This window comes from Euprymna scolopes, chromosome 41, assembly GCF_053919585.1.
Source record: "Euprymna scolopes isolate OS-2025 chromosome 41, ASM5391958v1, whole genome shotgun sequence".
Classification (NCBI taxonomy): Eukaryota; Metazoa; Mollusca; class Cephalopoda; order Sepiida; family Sepiolidae; genus Euprymna; species Euprymna scolopes.
Window position 1 is genome coordinate 1342501 of NC_136522.1, and position 22533 is coordinate 1365033.

Here is a 22533-nt window from a genome sequence, read left to right on the forward strand (position 1 = left end):
GTGCCAATGCGGGAAATGTCGAATAATTAACGTTTGAAAGTCAATAAAATTAAATAGACAGGCGAGCTCCGTGGGTAACTCTGAGATATTACAATTTATAGATGATATAAAAAGTTTTAAGAAGTTGTGAACCGAGCGAGCACTTTTCTGAAAGAAGCCTTTTGTGGACATCGGGGAAAAGCGTACATACATACACACACACATTTTTGCTTTTATATATGTAGATGTACCCTATCTTAATTTTGGTTGGAGGTTTGGAGGAGTTAAATGTGAGGATGTATGTATTTGTATTGAATTCTTGACTGTTTTTCTTTAATTCTTTCTACATTTGTTACAAATTGTTTTTAACTTTTGTTTCGTTTCTTCTACTGTACTTCTCATGATTCGCTTTGAAATGTTAAGAGATTTATGGAGTTTTTATTTTTATGCTGTTTATTGAAGCAGTTCTTAATAATAGTTTACTCCTTGTTTTTTACTTCTGCTATCAAGGTATTGTTACAAATTGTTTTGATTGATTTTAGAACCACGTTCAATGTTAGGATATTTTTCTATTATGAAGGGTGAGCGTTTGATGATGGGTTTGTTATTCACCGATTCAAGAACTATGTACATTGAATAGTAAGTGGTTACTTCTGTTCATTATCTGGGTCTGTACACGTATCCGTGTCAGATATGGTCTTTTGCATAATTTCATAACTTTATTTGCATTAGCTTGGAGTTTATTTTCAAATGCCATATGTAGTTTTGGATTTCATTGGCTATGCCCCCCCCTTTTTTTTTTTATTACATTTTCACCCCAAACAAGGCAAATTGCCACTTTGGTGTAGGGGGCTACTTTTTTTTTTTTTTTTTTTTTTTATTCAATTTTCACCCCAAACAAGGCACAGTGCCACTTTGAAGCAGGGGGCTACTATTAGGGAATTAATTAGCGGGGTCATTATGAAGGGAGAAGAGTAGAAAGATGTTTGTTAACATTACACTTGAACTTCTGCATATCATTGCAGTTGGGAAAGCAGAATCCCGGAAGGGAGTTCCAAAGACCCGCAGTTCTGGGGAAGAAACTATTGGAGTAAAAGGCTTTCTTGCACCTAGGGATCTCCACTGTAAAGGGATGAGACTTAGTAGCTTGTCGGGTTTGTCGGGGGTAGTTACGTCGGGGAGGTACAAGTGTTTGCAGTTCGTCAGAGCATTCACCATTAAAGTATTTGTAGAACAGGCAGAGGGATGCAACATCTCGTCGATGGGACAGAGGTTGAAGCCCAGATGACAGTTCAGGACCTATCAGGTTTGCGACTCTTTTTTGAACCCTGTCCAGGAGCGAGAGACAAGCAGCAGATGCACCAGCCCAGATGTGACAACAGTACTCCATACATGGGCGAATGGTTGTCTTATAGAGGTATAGGATACTGGCAGGCGTAAGTAGTTTTCTAGCACGGTAGAGGGAGCCAACCTTCCTTGCAGCAGCCTTGGCAATGCTCTCAATGTATCTATTCCAGTTCATATTCCCTGTAAACGTTAGGCCGAGGAGTTTAAAAGAAGTACTTTCAGGCAATGTGTTCTTGGCCATTGCTATTGGTGGTAGAGAAGGTTTCTTGTAGTTATTGAAGGAAACAAGCTTAGTCTTAGCAGCATTGAATGAGACCAACCATTTTTGTCCCCATTCCACTACGGATTGGAGGTCATCCTCTAGTGTTTCTGCCATTTTCTTGGATATGTGTTCATTTGTTTTCCCCTCATATCTGTTATAGAGAGTGGTGTCATCGGCAAATATACCCATCTCCGAAACAATATTATCAGGGAGGTCGTTTATGAATATCAGGAACAATAGAGGTCCAAGGATAGACCCCTGAGGCACTCCCGCATTTATGTCATATTGTTTGGATGTACGTCCGTCGAGGACAACTTTGATTTTTCTATTACTTAAGAAGGATTTAATTACGTTATGAATTCTTCCAGTGATTCCATATGATCTAATTTTCCTTAGAAGACCATCGTGCCATACCCTGTCAAAAGCCTTAGATATATCAAGGGCCACCGCTCTACCCTCCCCTGTTTTATCCAATGAACGGTATATACGTTCAGAAACTACAGTTAAGATATCTGCTGTTGAACGGGCTTGCCTGAATCCATATTGTTTGTCAGTCAAGAGTTTAGCAGCTGTTAGGTGCTGGACTAGGGCTTTATTAACTAAGGACTCAAATATTTTGGCGAAAAGCGGGAGGAGGCTAATGGGGCGATAATTTAGTGGGTCAGTTCTTTCACCAGAATTCTTGAAGACTGGTACCACAGAGGCGGTTTTCCAGCAGTCGGGAAAACAAGATTCGTTCAGGGGCAGCAACTACTGGGGCACTATGTTGGGATTTGGGCAGCAAGATGTCAGTTCACGTTACACTTGAACTTCTGCATGTCAGTACAGTTAGGGAAGCAGGGACCTGGAATGGAATTCCAGAGTCTAGCGGTTCTGGGGAAGAAACTACTCGAGTAGCAAGATCTTTTACATCTAGGGATCTCTACTGTGTGGGGGTGGGATTTAGCTGCCTGTCGGGTTTGTCGAGGGTGTCTACGTTGTGGAGGTACAAGTGTCTGCAGTTCGTCAGAGCATTCACCATTAAAATACTTGTAGAACAGGCAGAGGGATGCAATGTTTCGTCAATGGGACAGAGGCTGAAGCTTAGATGCCAGTTCAGGGCCTATCAGATTGGCGACTTTCTTTCAAACCTTGTCTAGGAGCGAGAGACTAGCAGCAGATGCACCAGCCAAAATGTGACAACAATACTCCATACATGGACGAATGGTGGCCTTATAGAGGTACAGGATACTTTCAGGTGTCAGTAGTTTTCTAGCATGGTAGAGAGAGCCTACCTTTTTCGCAGCGGCCCTGGCAATGTTTTCAATATAATTGTTCCAACTCATGTTTCCTGTGAACGTTAGGCCAAGCAGTTTGAAAGATGTACTCTCAGACAGGGAGTCACTGGCCATTGCTATTGGTGACAGAGAAGGTTTCTTGTAATTATTGAAGGAAACCAATTTGGTCTTGGCAGCATTGAATGTGACCATCCATTTATGTCCCCATTCCACTACTGATTGGAGGTCATCCTCTAGTGTTTTTGCCATTTCTTTAGATATGTGTTCATTAGTGCTAATGATTGGCAGTTTAAATTTCTGTCCCTAAGTTTTCATTCCCAAGGTAATTACTCACCCAGGGACAGAAAGGGATAGGTGTCCATTTTTCAGCAAGATTGGCCTTATAGTCATCGTCCTGATTCAGATTTTATAGAGCTGAAAAAGAGATGAAATAACCTATCGATTGATTGGATCAGGCCTCTTCGATTGCCTATCTAATCCAGGTAAGGACCAGAGTGGTGTGTTAGGAAGTGGGGGTGCTAAACCCTGACATCCAAGTTCTTCAATTAACAGGATCCCATCCTAAGGCATTACAGCCACAGGGTGGGCCTATTGAGGTACTTTTTCTCTCTGGAGAAGAACAGTTGGCGTATTCTGATGCCCCGCTGACAGGGCCTGAAGGCGAGAGAGAGATTAAGGCTTATGACTGCTATGTTCAAATAACACAAATTTTAATAAAAAGGAAAGAACCTTGTACGAGGTAAACATGCAGAAATGTCACTCAGTTATGCAAAAAACAAGGCAAAATGCAAAAAACAAGGCAAAATGCACAATCAAAAAAGATTGGCAATAGTTACACACTATTTACCTCCCTTTGGAACTCTATGAAGATTTTATTTTAGCCAAACATTTTATTTTTGCTAATTTTTGTCAAAAAAAATGTCTTCTTTTATAATTTTTTTCTACCTTATCGTTTTTGTGTAATTTTTGGATATATTCATTACTGTAACATGACAATTAAATAGAGACCATTGGTTTGTCTTCAATATTAAAAATTTTGAATTTTGCTATTATAGTGTAGTTGCTGCTATAAATATAAACATTTCGACCACTTACGGCTTCTTCAGAGGACATTGAAGGTTGTCTCGATACAAACAACGCGGATAAATCAGTTTTGATCTTGTCTCGTTCCATTATCACCTGAAAACAGAAAATGAAATCATGTATAAATAGGAGTCAGCCATTGAGAACGTCCGATCTTGTTGACAGTTGCATCAAGGTCAAATCTGGTTAATGTGAGTAGTGGGGTTGGCATGTAAATTTGAATAAGAGTTAGTCACATATAAAGTAAAGACAGCCCTCCCCCTCAATTTGATAGCAATAATCTTTGGAATAAAAAGTTCATAATATACTACTACTTATCCCGTCTAAGAAGACTGTTAGACTGGAGACATTAAACAGCATCAACCACTTATGAAATTAATAAATAGAAATTTATACATGGTTCTATCTGTATCCAATTCCAGATAAACAATAGTTAAAAAAAATAAATATTAGCTTGTTCATTTCTAACCATAATCCATACATGGTGTCACACTATTGAGCTCTTTATCGCGGCACATCTATCACAAAAAAAAAATCAATATTTTTTTACTCATAAAGCTGTTTTTGTAATAAAACAATAAAGTTTAGTTTGAAGATTAGGTTAGGGTAAGGTGTCTTTTCATCTAACTTGAAACCATTCTTTCATTAAACAATGTTTGGCTGCACGCAACACACAATGGAGAAGGAATCTATGTATCTCCAATCCAGAGAAATCCTAATTTCAAATAATCATCACTATACAACTGGCAACCTTTTGTTGTTGTTGTTGTTTTTGTTTTTTTTTAATAAAGTTATTGAATTATTAGTGTCATCATCAATTTTTCTGTTTTAGAAATTTGTCCATGATTAAATATGAATTAAATCTGAAATTTAACAAAAACATTAAAAAAATCAAACAAATAATGTGTTAGTATTGATATGCCTATCACTAAAAACAATCAATATTTGCTACTCATAAAGTTTTTTTGAAATCAAACAATATAGTTTAGTTTGAAGGTGAAGTTAGTGTTTTTTCAACTTGAAACTTTTATTTCATTAGACTATGTTTGGCTGCAGACAACACACAATAGAGAAAGAATGTGTTTATCTCCAATCCAGTGAAATTCAAATTTCAAGCAATCATCACTATATAACTGGTGAACTTCAACTTTTTAAACTAAAGTTAGAAAATTTTTTTCTTTTTTAGAAATTTATTCATAATTAAATATGAATTGAATCTAAAAATTGAATAAAATAAAATAAAAAATGAAAGAGGATTTCTGTTATCATATTCAATCATTTTTTTATTTCTCCAATAAAACTTTAATTCAGAACACCTAAATATCAGATAAGAAAAACAAAGAATCTGCTTCATTTTGTAAAAGAAATAAATGGTATAAAGCATAACGTTTATTGTTATCGAAATTTTTTAAATATCTAACAATTTAAACAAATGATTTTCATTTTCTCTTTTTATTTATTTTTTTTATTGCATTTTCATCCCAACCAAGACACAGTGCCACTTTGATGTAGGGGGTTACTATCGGGGGACATAAATTGCAGGGATATTAAGTAGGGAGTTGAGCTTATGCATGTCAGTACAGTCGAGGAAGCAGGAACCTGGAAGGGAGTTCCAGAGTCTAGCAGTTCTGGGGAAGAAACTATTAGAGTAGAAGGCTTTCTGGTATCTGGAGATCTCTACTGTGTAGGGGTGGGATTTTGTTGCTTGTTGGGTTTGTCAGGAATATTTACAGCAAGTGGATACAAGGGCTTGTATTTTGTCAGAGCATCCACCATTAAAATACTTGTAAAACAGGCAGAGGGATGCAACATTTCGTTGATGGGACAGAGGCTGGACCCTAGCTGACAGACACCTATTAGGTTGGCAACTCTCTTTTGAACCCTGTCCAGGAGTGAGAGACTATTAGCAGATGCACCAGCTCGAATGTGCCAGCAATACTCCATACATGGGCGAATGGTGGCTTTTTAGAGGTACAGAATACTAGAACCTTCTATTGTTTAAGCATCAATATCACAGAAGCAATAATGTACGAGTTTGTATTTATTAATACAAACAATTCTGCCTATAATGAGATGAAAATTTCTTCTACCTATAACAATTTGTAATTTCCTTGTATAACGGCACACTAGTAAACATTCTACATTACACTAATGTGCCGCAGCATGGTTGTTGGGAACAATTGCCCTAACCCCTAGTTTTTTTAAATCTGAATCATTTAACCATATTAGCAAATTTGAATGTTTTTCAATCACCTGGAACACCGTGTATTGCAACATTTGCCGATGTTGACCCATGGTGTAGGGTTGGTTGTTTTAGTTTAATGGCATATCAACCCTTTTTGGGTTATTTCATGCCAAATTAAGTCATTTTAGAAAAAGGTTTTTATGCTTCAAGTTCTTCATATCTTTAAATATTTATTCATGATGTTTGGTTTGGTTGGTTTGTTTTACAGCATATCAACCCTTTTCAAATTATTTAATGTCAAATCCACTAATTTAGTAAAATTAACTTTTTTAACGTTGCTGAAAGTTTAACATTTTCATTAGTCATATAGAATTCTAAAATTGTGTCCCTCTGGGTTTGTCACACTAAAATAGTATTTTTGCTGGTCAGTCATACTGTATAGTGAAATAGGATTTTTGTTGATCAGTCCCACGAAAAGGTTTATTTTGCATGGCATAAGGGTTACGTCCTCTCGTAAGAATTCTTATTATAACATCAGCACATGTTGCAATACATGGTGTTCCAGGTGATTGAAAAACATTCAAATTTGCTATCACCAAATATGGTTAAATGATTCAGATTTAAAAAAACTAGGGGTTAGGGCAAATTCTACCCTGGGTGACGAAGGCCATCAACTCCCCATATTCCCTCCTATAACAGACATCACGCTATGCAACATACAAATATCTGTGCGTGAGGTCGCGAAGCTAATCAAGAACCTTGACTCCAGTAGAGCAACTGGTCCCAACGGTATTCCAATTATAGTGTTAAAAAAATTACAACCAGAACTTGCCTCCATACTTTCCAAACTGTTTAAGCGTTGCCTTAAGGAAAAGTGCTTCTCAACACCCTGGAAAACCTCATCAGTATGCCCTGTATTTAAGAATTCAGGAGAGAAGTCATCCCCCTCTCAGTACAGACCAATAAGTCTCCTGTGTGTCATGAGTAAGTTGCTGGAATCCACAATAAATAGAGAAGTAGTCAACCACCTCAGCAGAAATAAACTTCTTAGCGACGCGCAATATGGTTCCGCTCTGCTAGATCTACAGCAGATGTGCTGACGGTTATATCTCATAGGATTAGTGAATCTCTCGACAAAGGCTTAATTTCTAGGGCAATTGCTCTCGACATATCAAAGGCCTTCGATAAGGTTTGGCATAAAGGTCTACTACACAAGATTTCCAGCTGCGGTATAATTGGAAATGTTTTCTCTATCATTAAGTCATTTCTCTCAGATAGGCTCATAAGAGTAGTGGTTGATGGGCAGAAATCAGAGGCCCACAGTATTAATGCTGGAGTCCCTCAGGGGCCCATACTGGGCCCAACTCTCTTCCTGATCTACATCAATGATCTCCCAAAACACATACTAAAATCTTTCGTTGACATCTATGCTGATGACACGACCATCTATGCCAACACATCAAAGGCCGTAAATGATGATGTTCTCTCTGATTCTCTCTTCTTTGATCTTGAGTGCGTGGTACAGTGGGGAAAAAGGTGGCTGGTTACCTTTAATACATCTAAGACCAAGCTCCTATCTCTACATCATAAACGCTCTGATCCCCATCTGGCATCAATTGAAATGGATGGCTCTTGTCTAAGGGAGGCCCCAGGCTTTGATAAGCTCCTGGGTTTGACCTTTACACCTGGTCTTAAATGGAACACATACATCAAGTCTGTGGCCAAGGTTGCTGGGAAAATGATGGGATCCTTCTACCGCTCCAGAAGATATCTCACTAATGATGCAATTCTCTATCTATATAAGAGCCAAGTACGTCCAATGATGGAGTACTGCTGCCACATCTGGGCGGGGGCTGCTAAAAACAGCCTATCTTGCCTTGACAGAGTACAAAATAGACTCTGTGGCTTGGTGGGGGATGCCCTTTTCTCTACCCTGTAACTTCTTTCCCACAGAAGAGACGTTGCGAGCCTGTCATTGTTCTATCGTTATTTCCATGGCAAGTGCTCGTCTGAGCTCCATTCTCTGGTCCCCCCTCGCCAATCTTTTTCAAAAAACACCCGACTAGCTGAAACCACCGTCAATAATTTTACCCCACTCCCTATCTGTGTCTAAATCAAAACGTAGATACCATGAACAAAGCTTCTTTCTTAGAACTGCATGCCTGTGGAACTCTGTTCCGCTTGCCTGTTTCCCTCGCGACTGCAACCTGGATGTCTTCAAGTCCAATACAAACAAATTCCTGATGAACCGCCCTCCCCTAAGTAATGACACCTTACCAATTCTCCAATACTATTGCTACACTATCCCTTTGATTACTGTACACACAATAACCCTTATCCCTGAGTGGCCATTGGGCCTCCATGTAAAAAAAAAAAAAAAAAAAAAAAATTCATTGATTATCATTATGGTATTTGGGAGGTGACAGTGATCAAGTGGTTAATGAGACACAGACTGACAACCCAGGTGTGACATGTTCGAATCTAGTTTGTTTAACAAAATCACTTTCACTTAGTGATGTTGGCAACCTTCATGTGATCCGTCTTGTAATTCCCCTATGTTTTTGAGAAAGAATTCTTAGTAGAAAAATATCGGGGAAACCAATGCCAATAATAAAATTTTGGATTTATACAATGATGATGATGACTACGGCTTTTCAAACCCACGAAAATCGGTTGATGACCCCTCAGTTGAGATTATTTGAGAAAATATATACATATCTATTAGTGATGGGACAACTCCAATATTTTTCTGGATTTCCATACAATTATCGATTCGGTTTCAATTCCAAATTCCGATACAATTACCGATCCTGATTCATTTAAAATCTCTAAATATTTAAATACAGAGTTGCTTTTTTTGGGTTTGTATTACTGTACACATAGATTCGAAAAGTGGTCAAGAAAACAAATAAATGTTATCAAAGGCAAGTTAAGTTACTTTTCTACCTAACTGAATATGTTTTTAGTGTTTTTATTTAATGTAACATGTTTATTCAGCTTGAAAAACATACAGTGTTTACCGATGTATTGGAAAGTTAAAAATGGCGTCCGACTCTCTCTTTGATATGGTAAATTTGGGAAAAGGAGTTAAAAATAAAAAGCTAGACAAAATACTGTTAGAAACTCGCTCACTATATGTTCCCGTGATATAGGCTGACATATATTTGGTGGATTTTTAACAGTATTTTAACCCCTTTTTTATTATTATTTTTTGGATTTCCATATAAAAACACATATATATATACATATATACACACACACACACATATATATATATATATACACACACACACACATATATATATATACACACACGCACATACATATATATACACACACACGCACATACATATATACACACACACACGCACATACATATATACACACACGCACATATATATATACACACACACACACACACACATATATATACACACACACACATATATATACACACATATACACACACACATATACACATATATATATATATATATATATATATATATATATATATATATATATATATATATATATGCATATCTTGCCCAAAACTCAAAAATACACTTATGGGATGATCTATAGGTTTCAATGTAATTGGTAGTTTAAATTCAATTAATATTTAACCTTTTTTTTTCATTCGTACCAGCAATGGAAAATTAAGTTTTAAACAAAAATAAACAATTCAAAGAATCATAGGCATAATTTTTCCAATTCCGATGCTCCAAATTCTGATTTTTTTACGATTTCTGATTAGATTGTTTTCTAAGTCAAAGTCTTACCTTCATATCGGCACCTCTTCTAATGACAGAGTCTGCGGACCTCGTATAGTCAACTGCAATGACATCATCCCAACCAATAAATTTGGTCTTAAAGATCTGCGGCTCAGTCCTAAAATCAACACGAAAAATCGACCAATGTTTTACGTTAACAGGAAATTCATCAAAACTGAACGAGTTTCTGTATTTTTTGGATTCTTCGGACTACTGTTCTTATCGTGAGTGTTATTCTCACAACGTTTCGGTCGATGTGACCTCAGACCTTTTTCAGGTGAATCTTGTCGAACTTGGGAATTTTTTTTTTCTGTCAAACTTGAGAATCTACACAGCATTTCAAACAAAACCCTTTAATCTATGAGGGTAGCATGTTCTTGTTCCATCCACCACAAAGAAATCTCAAGCAATACAGAATTGTATTTTGAGTGTCATTTGCACTTTTGCAAATTACTTAAGACTTCTGCCCAGTCATGGCTGATCAATTAAATAAAGGATTCGGTTTAAAATTCCATGTAGATTCCCAAGTTAGACAAGATACATCCAAATAAAGTCAGAGGTTATATTAATCGAAAAATTATGAAAAAATACTCAAGACGAGAACAGTAGTCCAAAGAATCCAAATAATACGAATAATCAATCCTCATCTCAAAAATTTCGAAACATGAGCGAGTAGAGTGAGCATATGTTACGTTTTGGAAGTTGGGGAAAAATGTGCTGATGGAATATAAACAAGCCATTTTCTCCATTGTATGGATCATATGCAAATCTGAACGACCCTGCTCATTTGAAAAGGCCTGCTTTAGAGTTGAAATAAATTCATAATGAGATTGGATTAAGTTTTTGTTGTATTCTTTTAACTTATAAATTTTACTGTTTTTCACTCCAAACAAGACACAGAGCAAATTAGTCATGAACCAGATTTGCGGGGATACTATTTAGGGAGTTGGGCATCGAGATGTCTGTTTACATTACACTTGAATTTCTGCATATCAGTACAGTCAGGGAAGCAAGGGGTCGGGAAGGAATTTCAAAGTCAGCAATCTGAAGGAAAAAGTTATTTGAGTAGAGGGACGGCATCGAGGAATCCCTACAGTGTAAAGGTGTATATAAAATAAAATAGAGGTGAAAGGACCTGAATATTCTGAGTATTCAGGTCCTTTCACCTCCATTTTATTTCATACCGTCCGATTTAATCCAGCTCAACAATCATATATATATATATATATATATATATATTTCTGTGGAAATATTCTTTATTCACTTATATTTCCTTTTTATATATACCAATCTTTATTTAAGAAGAATTGTAAGTGTCAACTGAATTAAAGGAATAAATTGTAAGATGGTCAACATCATAAAATTTGGAATATAGACTTTTGTCAATCATTCAATATATATATATATATATATATATATATATATATATATATATATATGATGGATGAAGAACTCTCCCACTGATTTCGATGTATGAACTCCCACCACAACAACTAAGTTGTTTGGAAATCCACACATGATTTATCCGTTCACTTCACCACTATATATATATATATATATATATATATATATATATACACACAAACTAAGATTTTATGTATATATATTTTTGTTTTGATATTTACTTCAACAGTGCTCAATTCATGCGTAGAACTTGAATAAAAATATTGTCATTGTAAGTTACAGAGGAATATTTGTGTTTAATTCCCAAAGGAAATCATCAGGCTAAATTCGGGCAAAATTATGTTCCAACGCACTCTTACACCAGTTTGTGGTAATTGATACTTACCCTTCCAGACACCTTGTGACCGTCGCATATTCTGGTCGTTTGAGCATGCTACACACTTCTTGCGACAATTTCAGTGCTGCTGCTCTCACAAGGCGTGTCGATTTCTTTCCGATCCTAAAAAAAATATGAAGCAGAAAATGTTAACGTGGGACATTTTGCGTTTGTATTACTGTACACATAGATTCAAAAGAGTTGTCAAAAAATAAATATATAACAAATAAATGTTATCAAAGGCAAGATAAGTTACTTTTCTACCGAACTGGATATGTTTTTAGTGTTTTTATTTAATGTAACATCTTTATTCAGCTCGAAAAACATACAGTATTTACTGATGTATTGGAAAGTTAAAAATGGCAGCCAACTCTCTCTTTCACACGGTAAGTTTGGGAAAAGGAGTTAAAAATAGAATCTAGACAAAACATTGTTAGAAACCCACTCTATATATGTTACCGTGACATGGGCTGACATATATTCGGTGGGATTTTTTTTTTTTTTGCCACATTCTTGCACCATATATATATATATATATATATATATATATATATATATATTTAATTATTATAGTAAAAAATAATTATGACAGCCCCTTTAAGAAATTCATTTCTTATCGTTGAGCACTTTCAGTTTAATTAAAGTCAGTCAATTTAGCTCTTATGCATAGATCATCGTATAACGATAGGATCACTCTCTGACTGATGTAATGAACATTTAGAATCGTTCGGCTGGTGTTAATCATGACACCCTGCACTGAAGAATCCCGAAAGAATGAAACACTAGTGTCTGTAGGTATTTAATTATTATAGTAAAAAGATATATATATATATATGATTGTTGAGCTGGATTAAATCCGACGATATGAAATAAAATGGAGGTGGAAGGACCTGGATACTCAACGTTTCGCCCGATTTATGCGGGCTTCTTCAAGAGGGATGGTCATTGACGAGAGAGTCGGAGGATTGGGGCTATATATAATGATGGGGGAGAGCAGCGTGTTTTCCTTATGTAAATTAGATGTCATATGTACATGTATATACATTTTATGAGAGAAAAAAAAAAACTAAATTAGAGTAAATTAGTGTAGTGGATTACGTCTAAAAGATAAAATATCGTAGAGATTAAAAAAAAAAATTGTGTTTGGAAATATAGCGGTGATATATTAAATAAATAAAATGACATGAGATTATGAAAGAATTTTTTTTTAAATTAGAAATAATTGAATTGGGATAAAATAGCGCAGTAACTTAAAAGATGGTGTCTAAAAATAAGAATAGGAGGTGATAAAATGGAGTTTTTTTAATCTCTACGATATTTTAACTTTTAGACGTAATCCACTACACTAATTTACTCTATTTTTTTTCTCATAAAATGTATATATATGTATATATGACATCTAATTTACATAAGGAAAACACGCTGCTCTCCCCCATCATTATATATAGCCCCAATCCTCCGACTCTCTCGTCAATGACCATCCCTCTTGAAGAAGCCCGCATAAATCGGGCGAAACGTTGAGTATCCAGGTCCTTCCACCTCCATTTTATTTCATATATATATATATATATATTTTTTTTTTTTTTTACAAAGGCGTCACCACATTATCAAGGCCCAGAGGCCACTCAAGGATAAGGGTTAAAGAGTGTACAGTAGAAATTGGTCAATATAGTAATCATTAGTAATGAAAATTTGGTAAATTTAATAACTTATATGGAACGGCTCATCAAGAACTTATTTACTTTAGACTTGAACACAACCATATTGTAGTCAGCCGGAAAGCAGGAAAACGGAAGACAATTCCACAGGCGTGCAGTTCTAAGAAAGAAGCTTTGTTCATGGAATCTACGTTTAGGTTTAGGCACAGATAAAGAGTGGGGGAAATTATTGATAGTGTTTACAGCTAGACGAGTGTTTCTTGTGAAAGTTTGGCGAGGGGGGACCATAGATTGAAGCTCAGTTGAACACTTTCCATGAAAATAACGATACATCAGAGACAAACTCGCAACATCTCTTCTGTGAGATAGAGGTTGCAAGGAGGAGAAAAGGACATCTCCTACAAGGCTACAAAGTCTATTTTGAACTCTATCAAGGCAGGACAAGTCCTTTCTAGCAGCTCCTGCCCAGATGTGGCAACAGTATTCCATCCTTGGACGTATCTGGCTCTTATATAGGTAGAGAATAGCATCAGCAGTGAGATATCTACTGGATCAATAGAAAGATCCCACCATTTTACCAGCGGCCTTGGCAACAGATTTGATATACGTGTTCCATTTAAGATCAGGAGTAATGGTCAAGCCCAGAAGCTTGTCAAAACTTGAGGCCTCCTGAAGACGAGAGCCATTCATTTCAATTGATGACAAATGTGAATTAGAATGTTGATGATGTAAAGAGAGAAGCTTGGTTTTAGATGCATTAAAAGTAACCAGCCACTCCTTTCCCCATTGTACTACGTGCTCAAGATCAGAGGAGAGAGAATTGGAGAGAACTTGGTCGTTTACTGTCTTAGATGTGCTACCATAAATGGTAGTGTCGTCAGCATAAATGTCTACAAATGGTGTAAGGATATGATTTGGAAGATCATTAATGTAGATCAGGAAAAGAGTTGGGCCCAGGATGGATCCCTGAGGGACACCGGCATTAATACTGTGAGCTTCTGATTTTTGCCCCTCAACTACTACTCTTATGAACCTATCAGAAAGAAATGATTTAATAATTGAGAAGACTTTTCCAGCTATACCATAGCTAGCGATCTTATGAAGTAAACCTTTATGCCATACCCTATCAAAGGCTTTAGATATGTCAAGAGCAATTGCCCTAGAAAGATTGCCACCGTCGAGAGATTTGCTAATCCTATGCGATATAACTGTAAGGACATCTGCTGTAGATCTAGCAGAACGGAAACCATATTGAGTGTCACTAAGAAGGTTATTTTTGTTGAGATGTTTGATTACTTCTGTATTTAACACAGATTCTAGCAACTTACTCATGACGCACAGGAGACTTATTGGCCTGTACTGAGAGGGGGATGAGCGATCACCTGAATTCTTAAATACAGGGCATACTGATGAGATTTTTCAGGGAGATGGGAAACTATTCTCCTTAAGACAACGTTTAAACAGTTTTGTAAGTATGGGCGCTAATTCAGGTTGAAGTTTTTTGAGTACTATAATTGGAATACCGTCAGGGCCAGTTGCTTTACTCGAATCAAGGTTTTTGATTAGCTTCGCAACATCACATACAGATATACGTATATCACATAGTGTGTTTTCTGATACAGGAGGAAATATTGGGGGTTGGCGGTCTTGGTCGCAAAATGTCCAAAAAGTTTTCGATGATATCTTTCTGTAATTTTAAGACAATTTGACTAAGAAATTGAGAAAGTTTTTTTTTTTAATGCAAAATTCAAACAATCTTTATTTATAAAAAAATAATATATTAAATTTTGCCCATTTCCAGCTTTGCATATTTGTGCTCTTTCAAAAACATTATTCAAGACAGATTGCAGAATCTCTGGATTGCGATTTAACTCCCTTATTTTGTTCCTGATTTTTTCCTTCAATTCTTGCAGGGTTTGTGGTTTAACGTTTCGAGATCTGCTAGCTCACGGAATGGACATATATATATATATATATATATATATGTAAATTTGTATACAATTTTTCAGTTAATAATAATGTACAAGCATTAATACTTACCAAACAAACAGATCCGAATTACAGTCTAAAATGTAAACATTCTTGGTGTCCAATAATTTCTGCTCAAGTTTGCCATGGGGAATATCCACTGTTTGATGACAAAAAAACATGATAGATAATTAACGTTAGAAAACGCTTTGTTAATATAGAAAAGCAAGGAAGCTGACAATTTATGAAAATCAAACGTTTTCTTTGTAACGTTATCTGCAGATATTTTATGAGAACTTGAACGCTCAACATACAAATATTGAACATTGGCATCCTCCTCATTCATCAACTTTTTCATCTGTTGACCAATAGAGCTCTTATCTGGTTGCTAAGTAACACAACACAAAAATTTTACCGAAAACTTTACAGAGAGTTATTACATTGTATTTTTATTCTTTGGAATCCTTTGAGAGGTCTTCATAATTTGTGTATCCATTTTTTTGCGAGTAATTGTATCCCCAGTAATTACTGCCTTCCATAGTTGTCGTCTCACCACGTTTTGGCCAACTAATCCTATGGCCTACTTTGGGTACGATTGAATCGCTACCTTCAGACAATGCTCACTTCATAGAGATTCAGCGCCTTTACCCACTGCGCCACGGGCCCCGAAGGGCAATCAAGGTTGGATTTTATGGTTTTATAAATCTAAGTTTTGAGATCTTATCTAATCTTCGATTGAATTGGATTCAATTGGATTTAAGATCCAATCTTGATCGCCTTTTAGGGCCTGTGATGCAGTGGATAGAAGCGTTGAGTCTCTATGGTTCCAAGTGAACATTGTCGGAAGATAGCAGTTTCAATCCTACCCAAAAGCAGACCAGAAGATTAGTTGGCAAAAACGTGGTGAGACGACAACTATGGAAGGCAGTAATTACTGGGGATAAATTACAAGACTCAGAATTCCTATCCCACTGCGGTTAATCACCTGAAGAAGGCCAGAGGATAAGTTGGCCGAAACATGGCGAAACAACACTGGGGATACAGTTACAAGACTCAGCATTCTTATCCCACTGCGATTAACCACCTGAAGGTCAGAGGATGAGTTGACCGAAACTTAGTGAAACAAAGATGAGGATGAGGATAACAGTCCACAAAAAAAAGTTTTTTTTAAAAACGACAGAAAAATATTTTAAATTTTAAAAATGAAAAAAAAAAAAAAATATTTTAAATTTAAAAAAATGAAAGAATCAAAAAAAGGAAAAAGGAGAAAAAAGAAAAAAAGGAAAATGCAAAAAATAAAAAAATAAAAATGGGAAAAATAAAAAAAAAATTTAAAAAATAAAAAATGAAAAAAAAAATTGAAAAAAAAATGAAAATAAAATTAAAAAAAAAAATGAAAGAATCAAAAAAAGGAAAAAGGAGAAAAAAGAAAATAAGGAAAATGCAAAAAATAAAAAAATAAAAATGGGAAAAATAAAAAAAAAATTTAAAAAATAAAAAATGAAAAAAAAAAAAATATTTTAAATTTAAAAAAATGAAAGAATCAAAAAAAGGAAAAAGGAGAAAAAAGAAAAAAAGGAAAATGCAAAAAATAAAAAAATAAAAATGGGAAAAATAAAAAAAAAATTTAAAAAATAAAAAATTAAAAAAAAATTTAAAAAAAAAATGAATACACAAAGTCTTTAATCTGTTCGGATGGAAAGCAAGACTTCACTTACCTTGCGGGAGTTCCAAGTAACCCCTTCCCAATCCGACTTTATACAAACGGGGACTCATTGGTTGGAAGTCATCTGCAACATGTTCCTGGAAACAAAATCAACAGATTTTCCCATCAGATTATCTCATAGCAAGATATACATGTGTAGATGTAAAAAATTATGTTCAAAACAGTATTTTTCTACATAAGGTTTGAGTCGTGGAAAATTTGGTGCTTATTCAAATTGACATTTATGGCGGCATTTAAATTGAAAGAAAATACAGAAATGACTGTATGATGTATGTACCAGTCACAGAACGAAGTAGTTTTTTTTTTTTATTCAATAAATCAAATTTTATTCTATTTCGATGTAAAAAGCGTCATTTTACAATCAACGAATCAGTGGGCAAGGGCAGACAATTCTAATGCCTGTGGAAACTGTCAAAATAATCACTGATTACCTTCCCTTATTATGTTCTCTAGAAAAAACATGGCCTTGTCTGTCACTTACTGGTAAAAAACAGCAAATTTATTATTCGTGAAAAAAAAAAAAAAATACTTGATCAAATTATGTGATTTTTGGAATATACAATCTTCATTCTGTGACAAGTACGTACACGATAAAAGTTTTCTTTCATTTTTGTTTATCGCTAAAAGTGACAATCTATATAAGCAACTAAAATTTCATTACAAATATTTTAAATTAAAGTATTGCGTCAAAAGACAGGAGATGCTGAAATGTAATAATGGATGTGTCGTTTATTTAATGGTATACCGACACAACAATAAGAACGTAATTAAATAAGTTAAAATATAACAGAAAAATTTTTTAAGTATAACATTCAAAGCTGCGTTTGAGTAGAAAAGTTGATTAGAACCCAAATAATACGTAGAAAGTAATTTGGACTGAGAGAAAAGCAGTTGGAACGACAATATATACTATTCTATCAGCGTGTTCTGCTATTTCAAACATAAATGCACTCGGATAACAGAAATACCACTTCACATGTGACAGATCGACTGTTAAGCAAAAAGCTGTTGCTTATAAGAATTGATTATGAAAAAAATGCATTTCAAGTGCAAACAGCATCACATAATCACGTTGTTGAAATTAGTAAAAATTTTGAAAAATAATCCAGTAGAAAAATAGGTTATAGTCAGCTAACGAACTTCCTAACTTCTGGCGTTATTGCTACCGGAAGCGGTGACAAAACAAATCAGTTCCTTCCTTTTTTTTTTCTCTCACGCCTACATCTCTCCTGTGCATGTACTCTTTTTTTTTTTTTTTTTATGTTTCTCCGATATTTTTATACTTTCACTAGCAGGCTGCCTGGCGTTGCCCAGTTGTAAGATACGTTTAAATATGATATTTTAATTCATGCAGATTGCATATTTATCATTATAGAGACAATTCTCTATTGATTATTTCATAAATATTATTATTACAATATATAGTAGTGAGATCAAAACTAAAATGTACATATATATACATATATATATATATATATATATATATATATACACACACACACACACATATGACTGGGTGCCATCAGCTAGAATTAAAACAAAAACATAACTCTCCATCCTCATTCCTTAACCTCTGAGCATGCCCACACGCTTTATATATATATATATATATATATATATATATATCTGTTTTTCTCCTGTACTTTTTCGGCAACTTGTCTAAGAGAAAAAAATCATATCCACAGTGCCCCGGTCAAACCTAATCCCACACTGTGACTTAGAATAGATGTCATCCACCCAATCCTTCATGATTCTATTATGAATTAGATGCGCCAGGGTTTTACCTGCGATACAAGGAAGAGAAATTCCACGAGTTTTGTTACAACAATGCCGATTACCTTTGTTCTTATAAAGGTGTTTTATATCCGCATCCTTAAAATCTTGCAGAACCTGTCCATGAAACCAAATGATTTTAAAAAACTGATGCAGCTTTTTGACCAGTTTTTGCCCTCCATACTTATAAATTTCCGGTGGTGAACCATCTTTCTAAGGGGCCTTGCTTGAAGATAATTGCTTGACGCTGTCGGCGACTTCTTCCAAGAAAGGTTCAACAGTAGGCTGTGCTAGTTCTGGGCATTGAAGGGTTGCTGCAAGTGCTGCCTTATCAACGGTAGAGGTTGAGTTTAGCATTGTCTTGGAATGCTCTTTCCATCGCAGCAATATTTCACTCTTCTCAAAAGTGCTGTACCATCAGAAGCAAGCACTGATGAAGTACCACTTTCTCTTCACCTGTCATCCCTTTTTTAAAAGATGGGATCGCCCAATCAACAAATATGCAAGCAAGCAAGGTCCACAGAGTTTTATAATTAAATAGATTAATAAATGTTTATTAAATAAATTCAAAAATTTATTTTTAAAATTTAAAAAAAAAAAAAAAAAGAAGCTTTTCTTTTTATAATTTCATAAACATATTTCTTATAAAATTTAAAATAAAATAAAAATTTATTTTTTTTAATTTCGTTATTAAGAGTGCAAATAAAGACTAAATGTGTTATTTTTATCTTTTTATAACTTTGTTAATTTTTATTTGTATACTTTTCAATAATGTCCTTTTCTTTTATTTTATTTCAATAAATTGCTTCACAATAAAAATACTGAAAAACAATAAAAGTGAAGGAACTGATTTGCCTTGTCAGCGCTTCCGGTAGCAACCACGCCGGATGTTCAGAAGTACGTTAGCTACCTATAACAGAAAAGTTTAAAACGTCAAAAACAAACGTTTCTGAATTTTTGAGATGAGGATTGGTTATTTGTATTGGATTCATTGGACTACTGTTCTCATCTTGATTGTGATTTTTACGTTTTGGTTGATATAACCTCGGACCTTCTTCCAGCATATTTTGTCAAACTTGGAAATGTTTCTGTTGAACTCTGGAATTTGGACAGAATTTCAAACGAAGCTCTTTATTTACTTCCTTGGGGTAGCATGCTCTTGTTCTGTCAGCCATGACTGGATAGAGGTCCTAAGTAATTCGCAATTGTATTTTTCAGTCACCCACACTGAGAATTGAACGTTCAGAAGAACATTACTTTTACAATTGATTTTTCCAAGTACTCTAACCTCTGTGCCATGGGTCAATGTTTTCCTTGGCTTTCCCTTGTGATTTGAACTTGCGAACCTGTGACACAGTGGTTCGAGTACTTGGAAAAAATAATATAAGATCATCATGTGTTCCCTCTTGGTCAAGAATAACCCTCGACCCCCAATGCTGTTTCTCTGGTCTTCTTCTACTTCATCTTCTCTTCTGGCCATATTGTCATCTCTCACATTTTCAGCTGTCGAGGAGGGTGTGCATTGGTTCACAAATATAAAACTACAAAATAAAAACAAAACAAAAACTCCAAAATATCCGTTGAACTAGGTGTGTGTGTGACACCATCGACCCTTGATATGCCAAGCTTCATATCGACGTCTGTTGAGGCCGTGTTCATCAGTTGACGTCAGCTCATCTCGATCTGCTCTGAGCCACATTGTGCATTTTACTGTATACAAACTTACAACTATTCGCCTCAAAACTATACTAAACTGTCGCAAACTCAAGATGGTCTGTAAACTGTCCATCACTGTTATAAACTATCTCAAAACTAACTGCCACTCGTAAAACTAATTTTAAAATATATTGACCAATCTTTTGTTTCCCCATTACTGCCACACCTTGATTAACAATCCAATTTTAACTTTATTTTGTGTTCCTTGAATAAACAACTTCCTATATCTTTGTTCTGCTGATAAACATTTTCTTTCTTTTTTCACTTCCTAACACTTGGATGTGTGTGTGGGGGGAGGGGAAGCATCGATAGTATCACACTATTGTCAAATTGGCTCTAAAGCATAGAACATTTTCAATGCATAATCAAATTATGATGGTGGTGGTGGTGTAGTTGTTACAGGTGCAAATAATGGGCTCAGCATACCTGGTTCAAGTTTTGTCAGGGCGACCATACTTTCTTTTTTTTTTATATTGATTCGCCCAAAACAAGACATATAAAACATAAGAGACTACTGTGATTAGTGGCAACATTTATAGGGGGCATACTAAGTGGGGAGTTGTGTAGCAAGACGTTTGTTCACATTATGTTTAAATTTCTGTAGGTTGATAGTCAGAGAAACAGAACAAAGAGGGAATTCTAAAGGCAAGTGGTCCAACAAAAGAAGCTATGAGAATATAAAACTTTCCAGCACTTGAAGTAAAGGGGTGCGATTTTGCTACTGGTCAGGGATATTTACATTAAGGGGGTACTTTCATTAATACTACTAGAAAAGTATGAGTGCATATATCCTCCAGCTGAATATTAAATAGTAGAGTAGACTGGGCACTCGCACTTTGGCTCTACAACTAACTTAAGTGAAGGAAATAATCTGAAATAACACCAGTCTTTCTCTGCTTATCCCAGCACTGTCTTCAATATGCTTTATGATTATGGAACGATTACACACATAGCATTTAGATTATCAACAGAATAGACTTTTAGCATATTTATTTATTATTAGATTATACAAATTACTTATCTCAAAGAATCCCAATAATTAAATAATAGACTTTGTAGCTTTTTAAAAACGACCTTAACAGTTTTCAATTAAGCTTAAGAAACCTTAAATAGAAATAAAATTCAAGGAATGTTGCTTATACATGGATCAAATTCACAGAAAATCTGAAATATTTGAATCTGAAATAATTGAATGCTCATTGAATGCCTTTAAAAAAAAAAAAAAAAAAAACCCTTAAAATACCCCAACAAATTGAAACCATTGCGTGTTGTAAGAAATACAGAAAATGTAAATGGCACCCAAAATTTGATCGCTGTGTAAGTATTTGGGATTTTATTTAGATTTTGTTTTGAAGTTCATTTTGTATTTTGCATTTATTAAATCAAAAAGGTTTAAGAAACAGAAAATCATGAAACACAAAAAAATGCAATCATTATGCGCAGAACAACACAGTGTGCACAGAAACATTTTTTGTTAGACAAGCAACCATTATTATTTTTTTATTATTTTTTTTTTTTGCAAACTTGAACAAACAGAAACCTCCCACACTCCCATTCCCCAAATTGTCAGATTTCAGAATAGAATCGATTAAACAGAAGCAAAAAATATTTTTTTTTAATACAGGTGGTCCAGAAGGAGTGATTATTTTATGTTAAATTTATATGCAAAAGTAACACCCCACTTTAAAAACATTCGAAAATATATATACTATGGGACAATTTCAATATTTTCCTCAATTTCAATACAATTACTGATTCTGTACTAAATTCCTGATTCTGATACAATTACTGATTCCGATTTTTTATAAATCTCTAAATATTTAAGTACAAAGTTTTTATTTTTCCCTGATTGTAAAAACGCACGTTAAATGTGCAGATATTTTCTCAAACAATGAAACACACTCGTCGGTTAAAATTTAGTTTAACTGGTGGTTTAAAATCAATAAATATTTATTATTTTATCATTACTATGCATTACCAGAAATCGAAGATTTTGTTTTAAACAA

The 22533-nt window shown here is 34.9% G+C and overlaps 1 protein-coding gene across 2 annotated transcripts in view; it reads right to left on the reverse strand.

Annotated features, from left to right (window-relative positions):
• LOC145266298 (protein flightless-1 homolog) overlaps window positions 1–22533 on the reverse strand; it is a 146948-nt gene that overhangs the window by 39366 nt on the left and 85049 nt on the right. For both annotated transcript variants that reach the window (XM_080121848.1, XM_080121847.1), the window contains 5 exons: window positions 17031–17115; window positions 15385–15472; window positions 11696–11809; window positions 9916–10024; window positions 3961–4044 (listed from right to left, as the gene is read on the reverse strand). In XM_080121848.1, the coding sequence (XP_079977974.1) occupies window positions 3961–4044; window positions 9916–10024; window positions 11696–11809; window positions 15385–15472; window positions 17031–17115 (480 nt within the window). The remainder of the gene's footprint in view (window positions 1–3960; window positions 4045–9915; window positions 10025–11695; window positions 11810–15384; window positions 15473–17030; window positions 17116–22533) is intronic.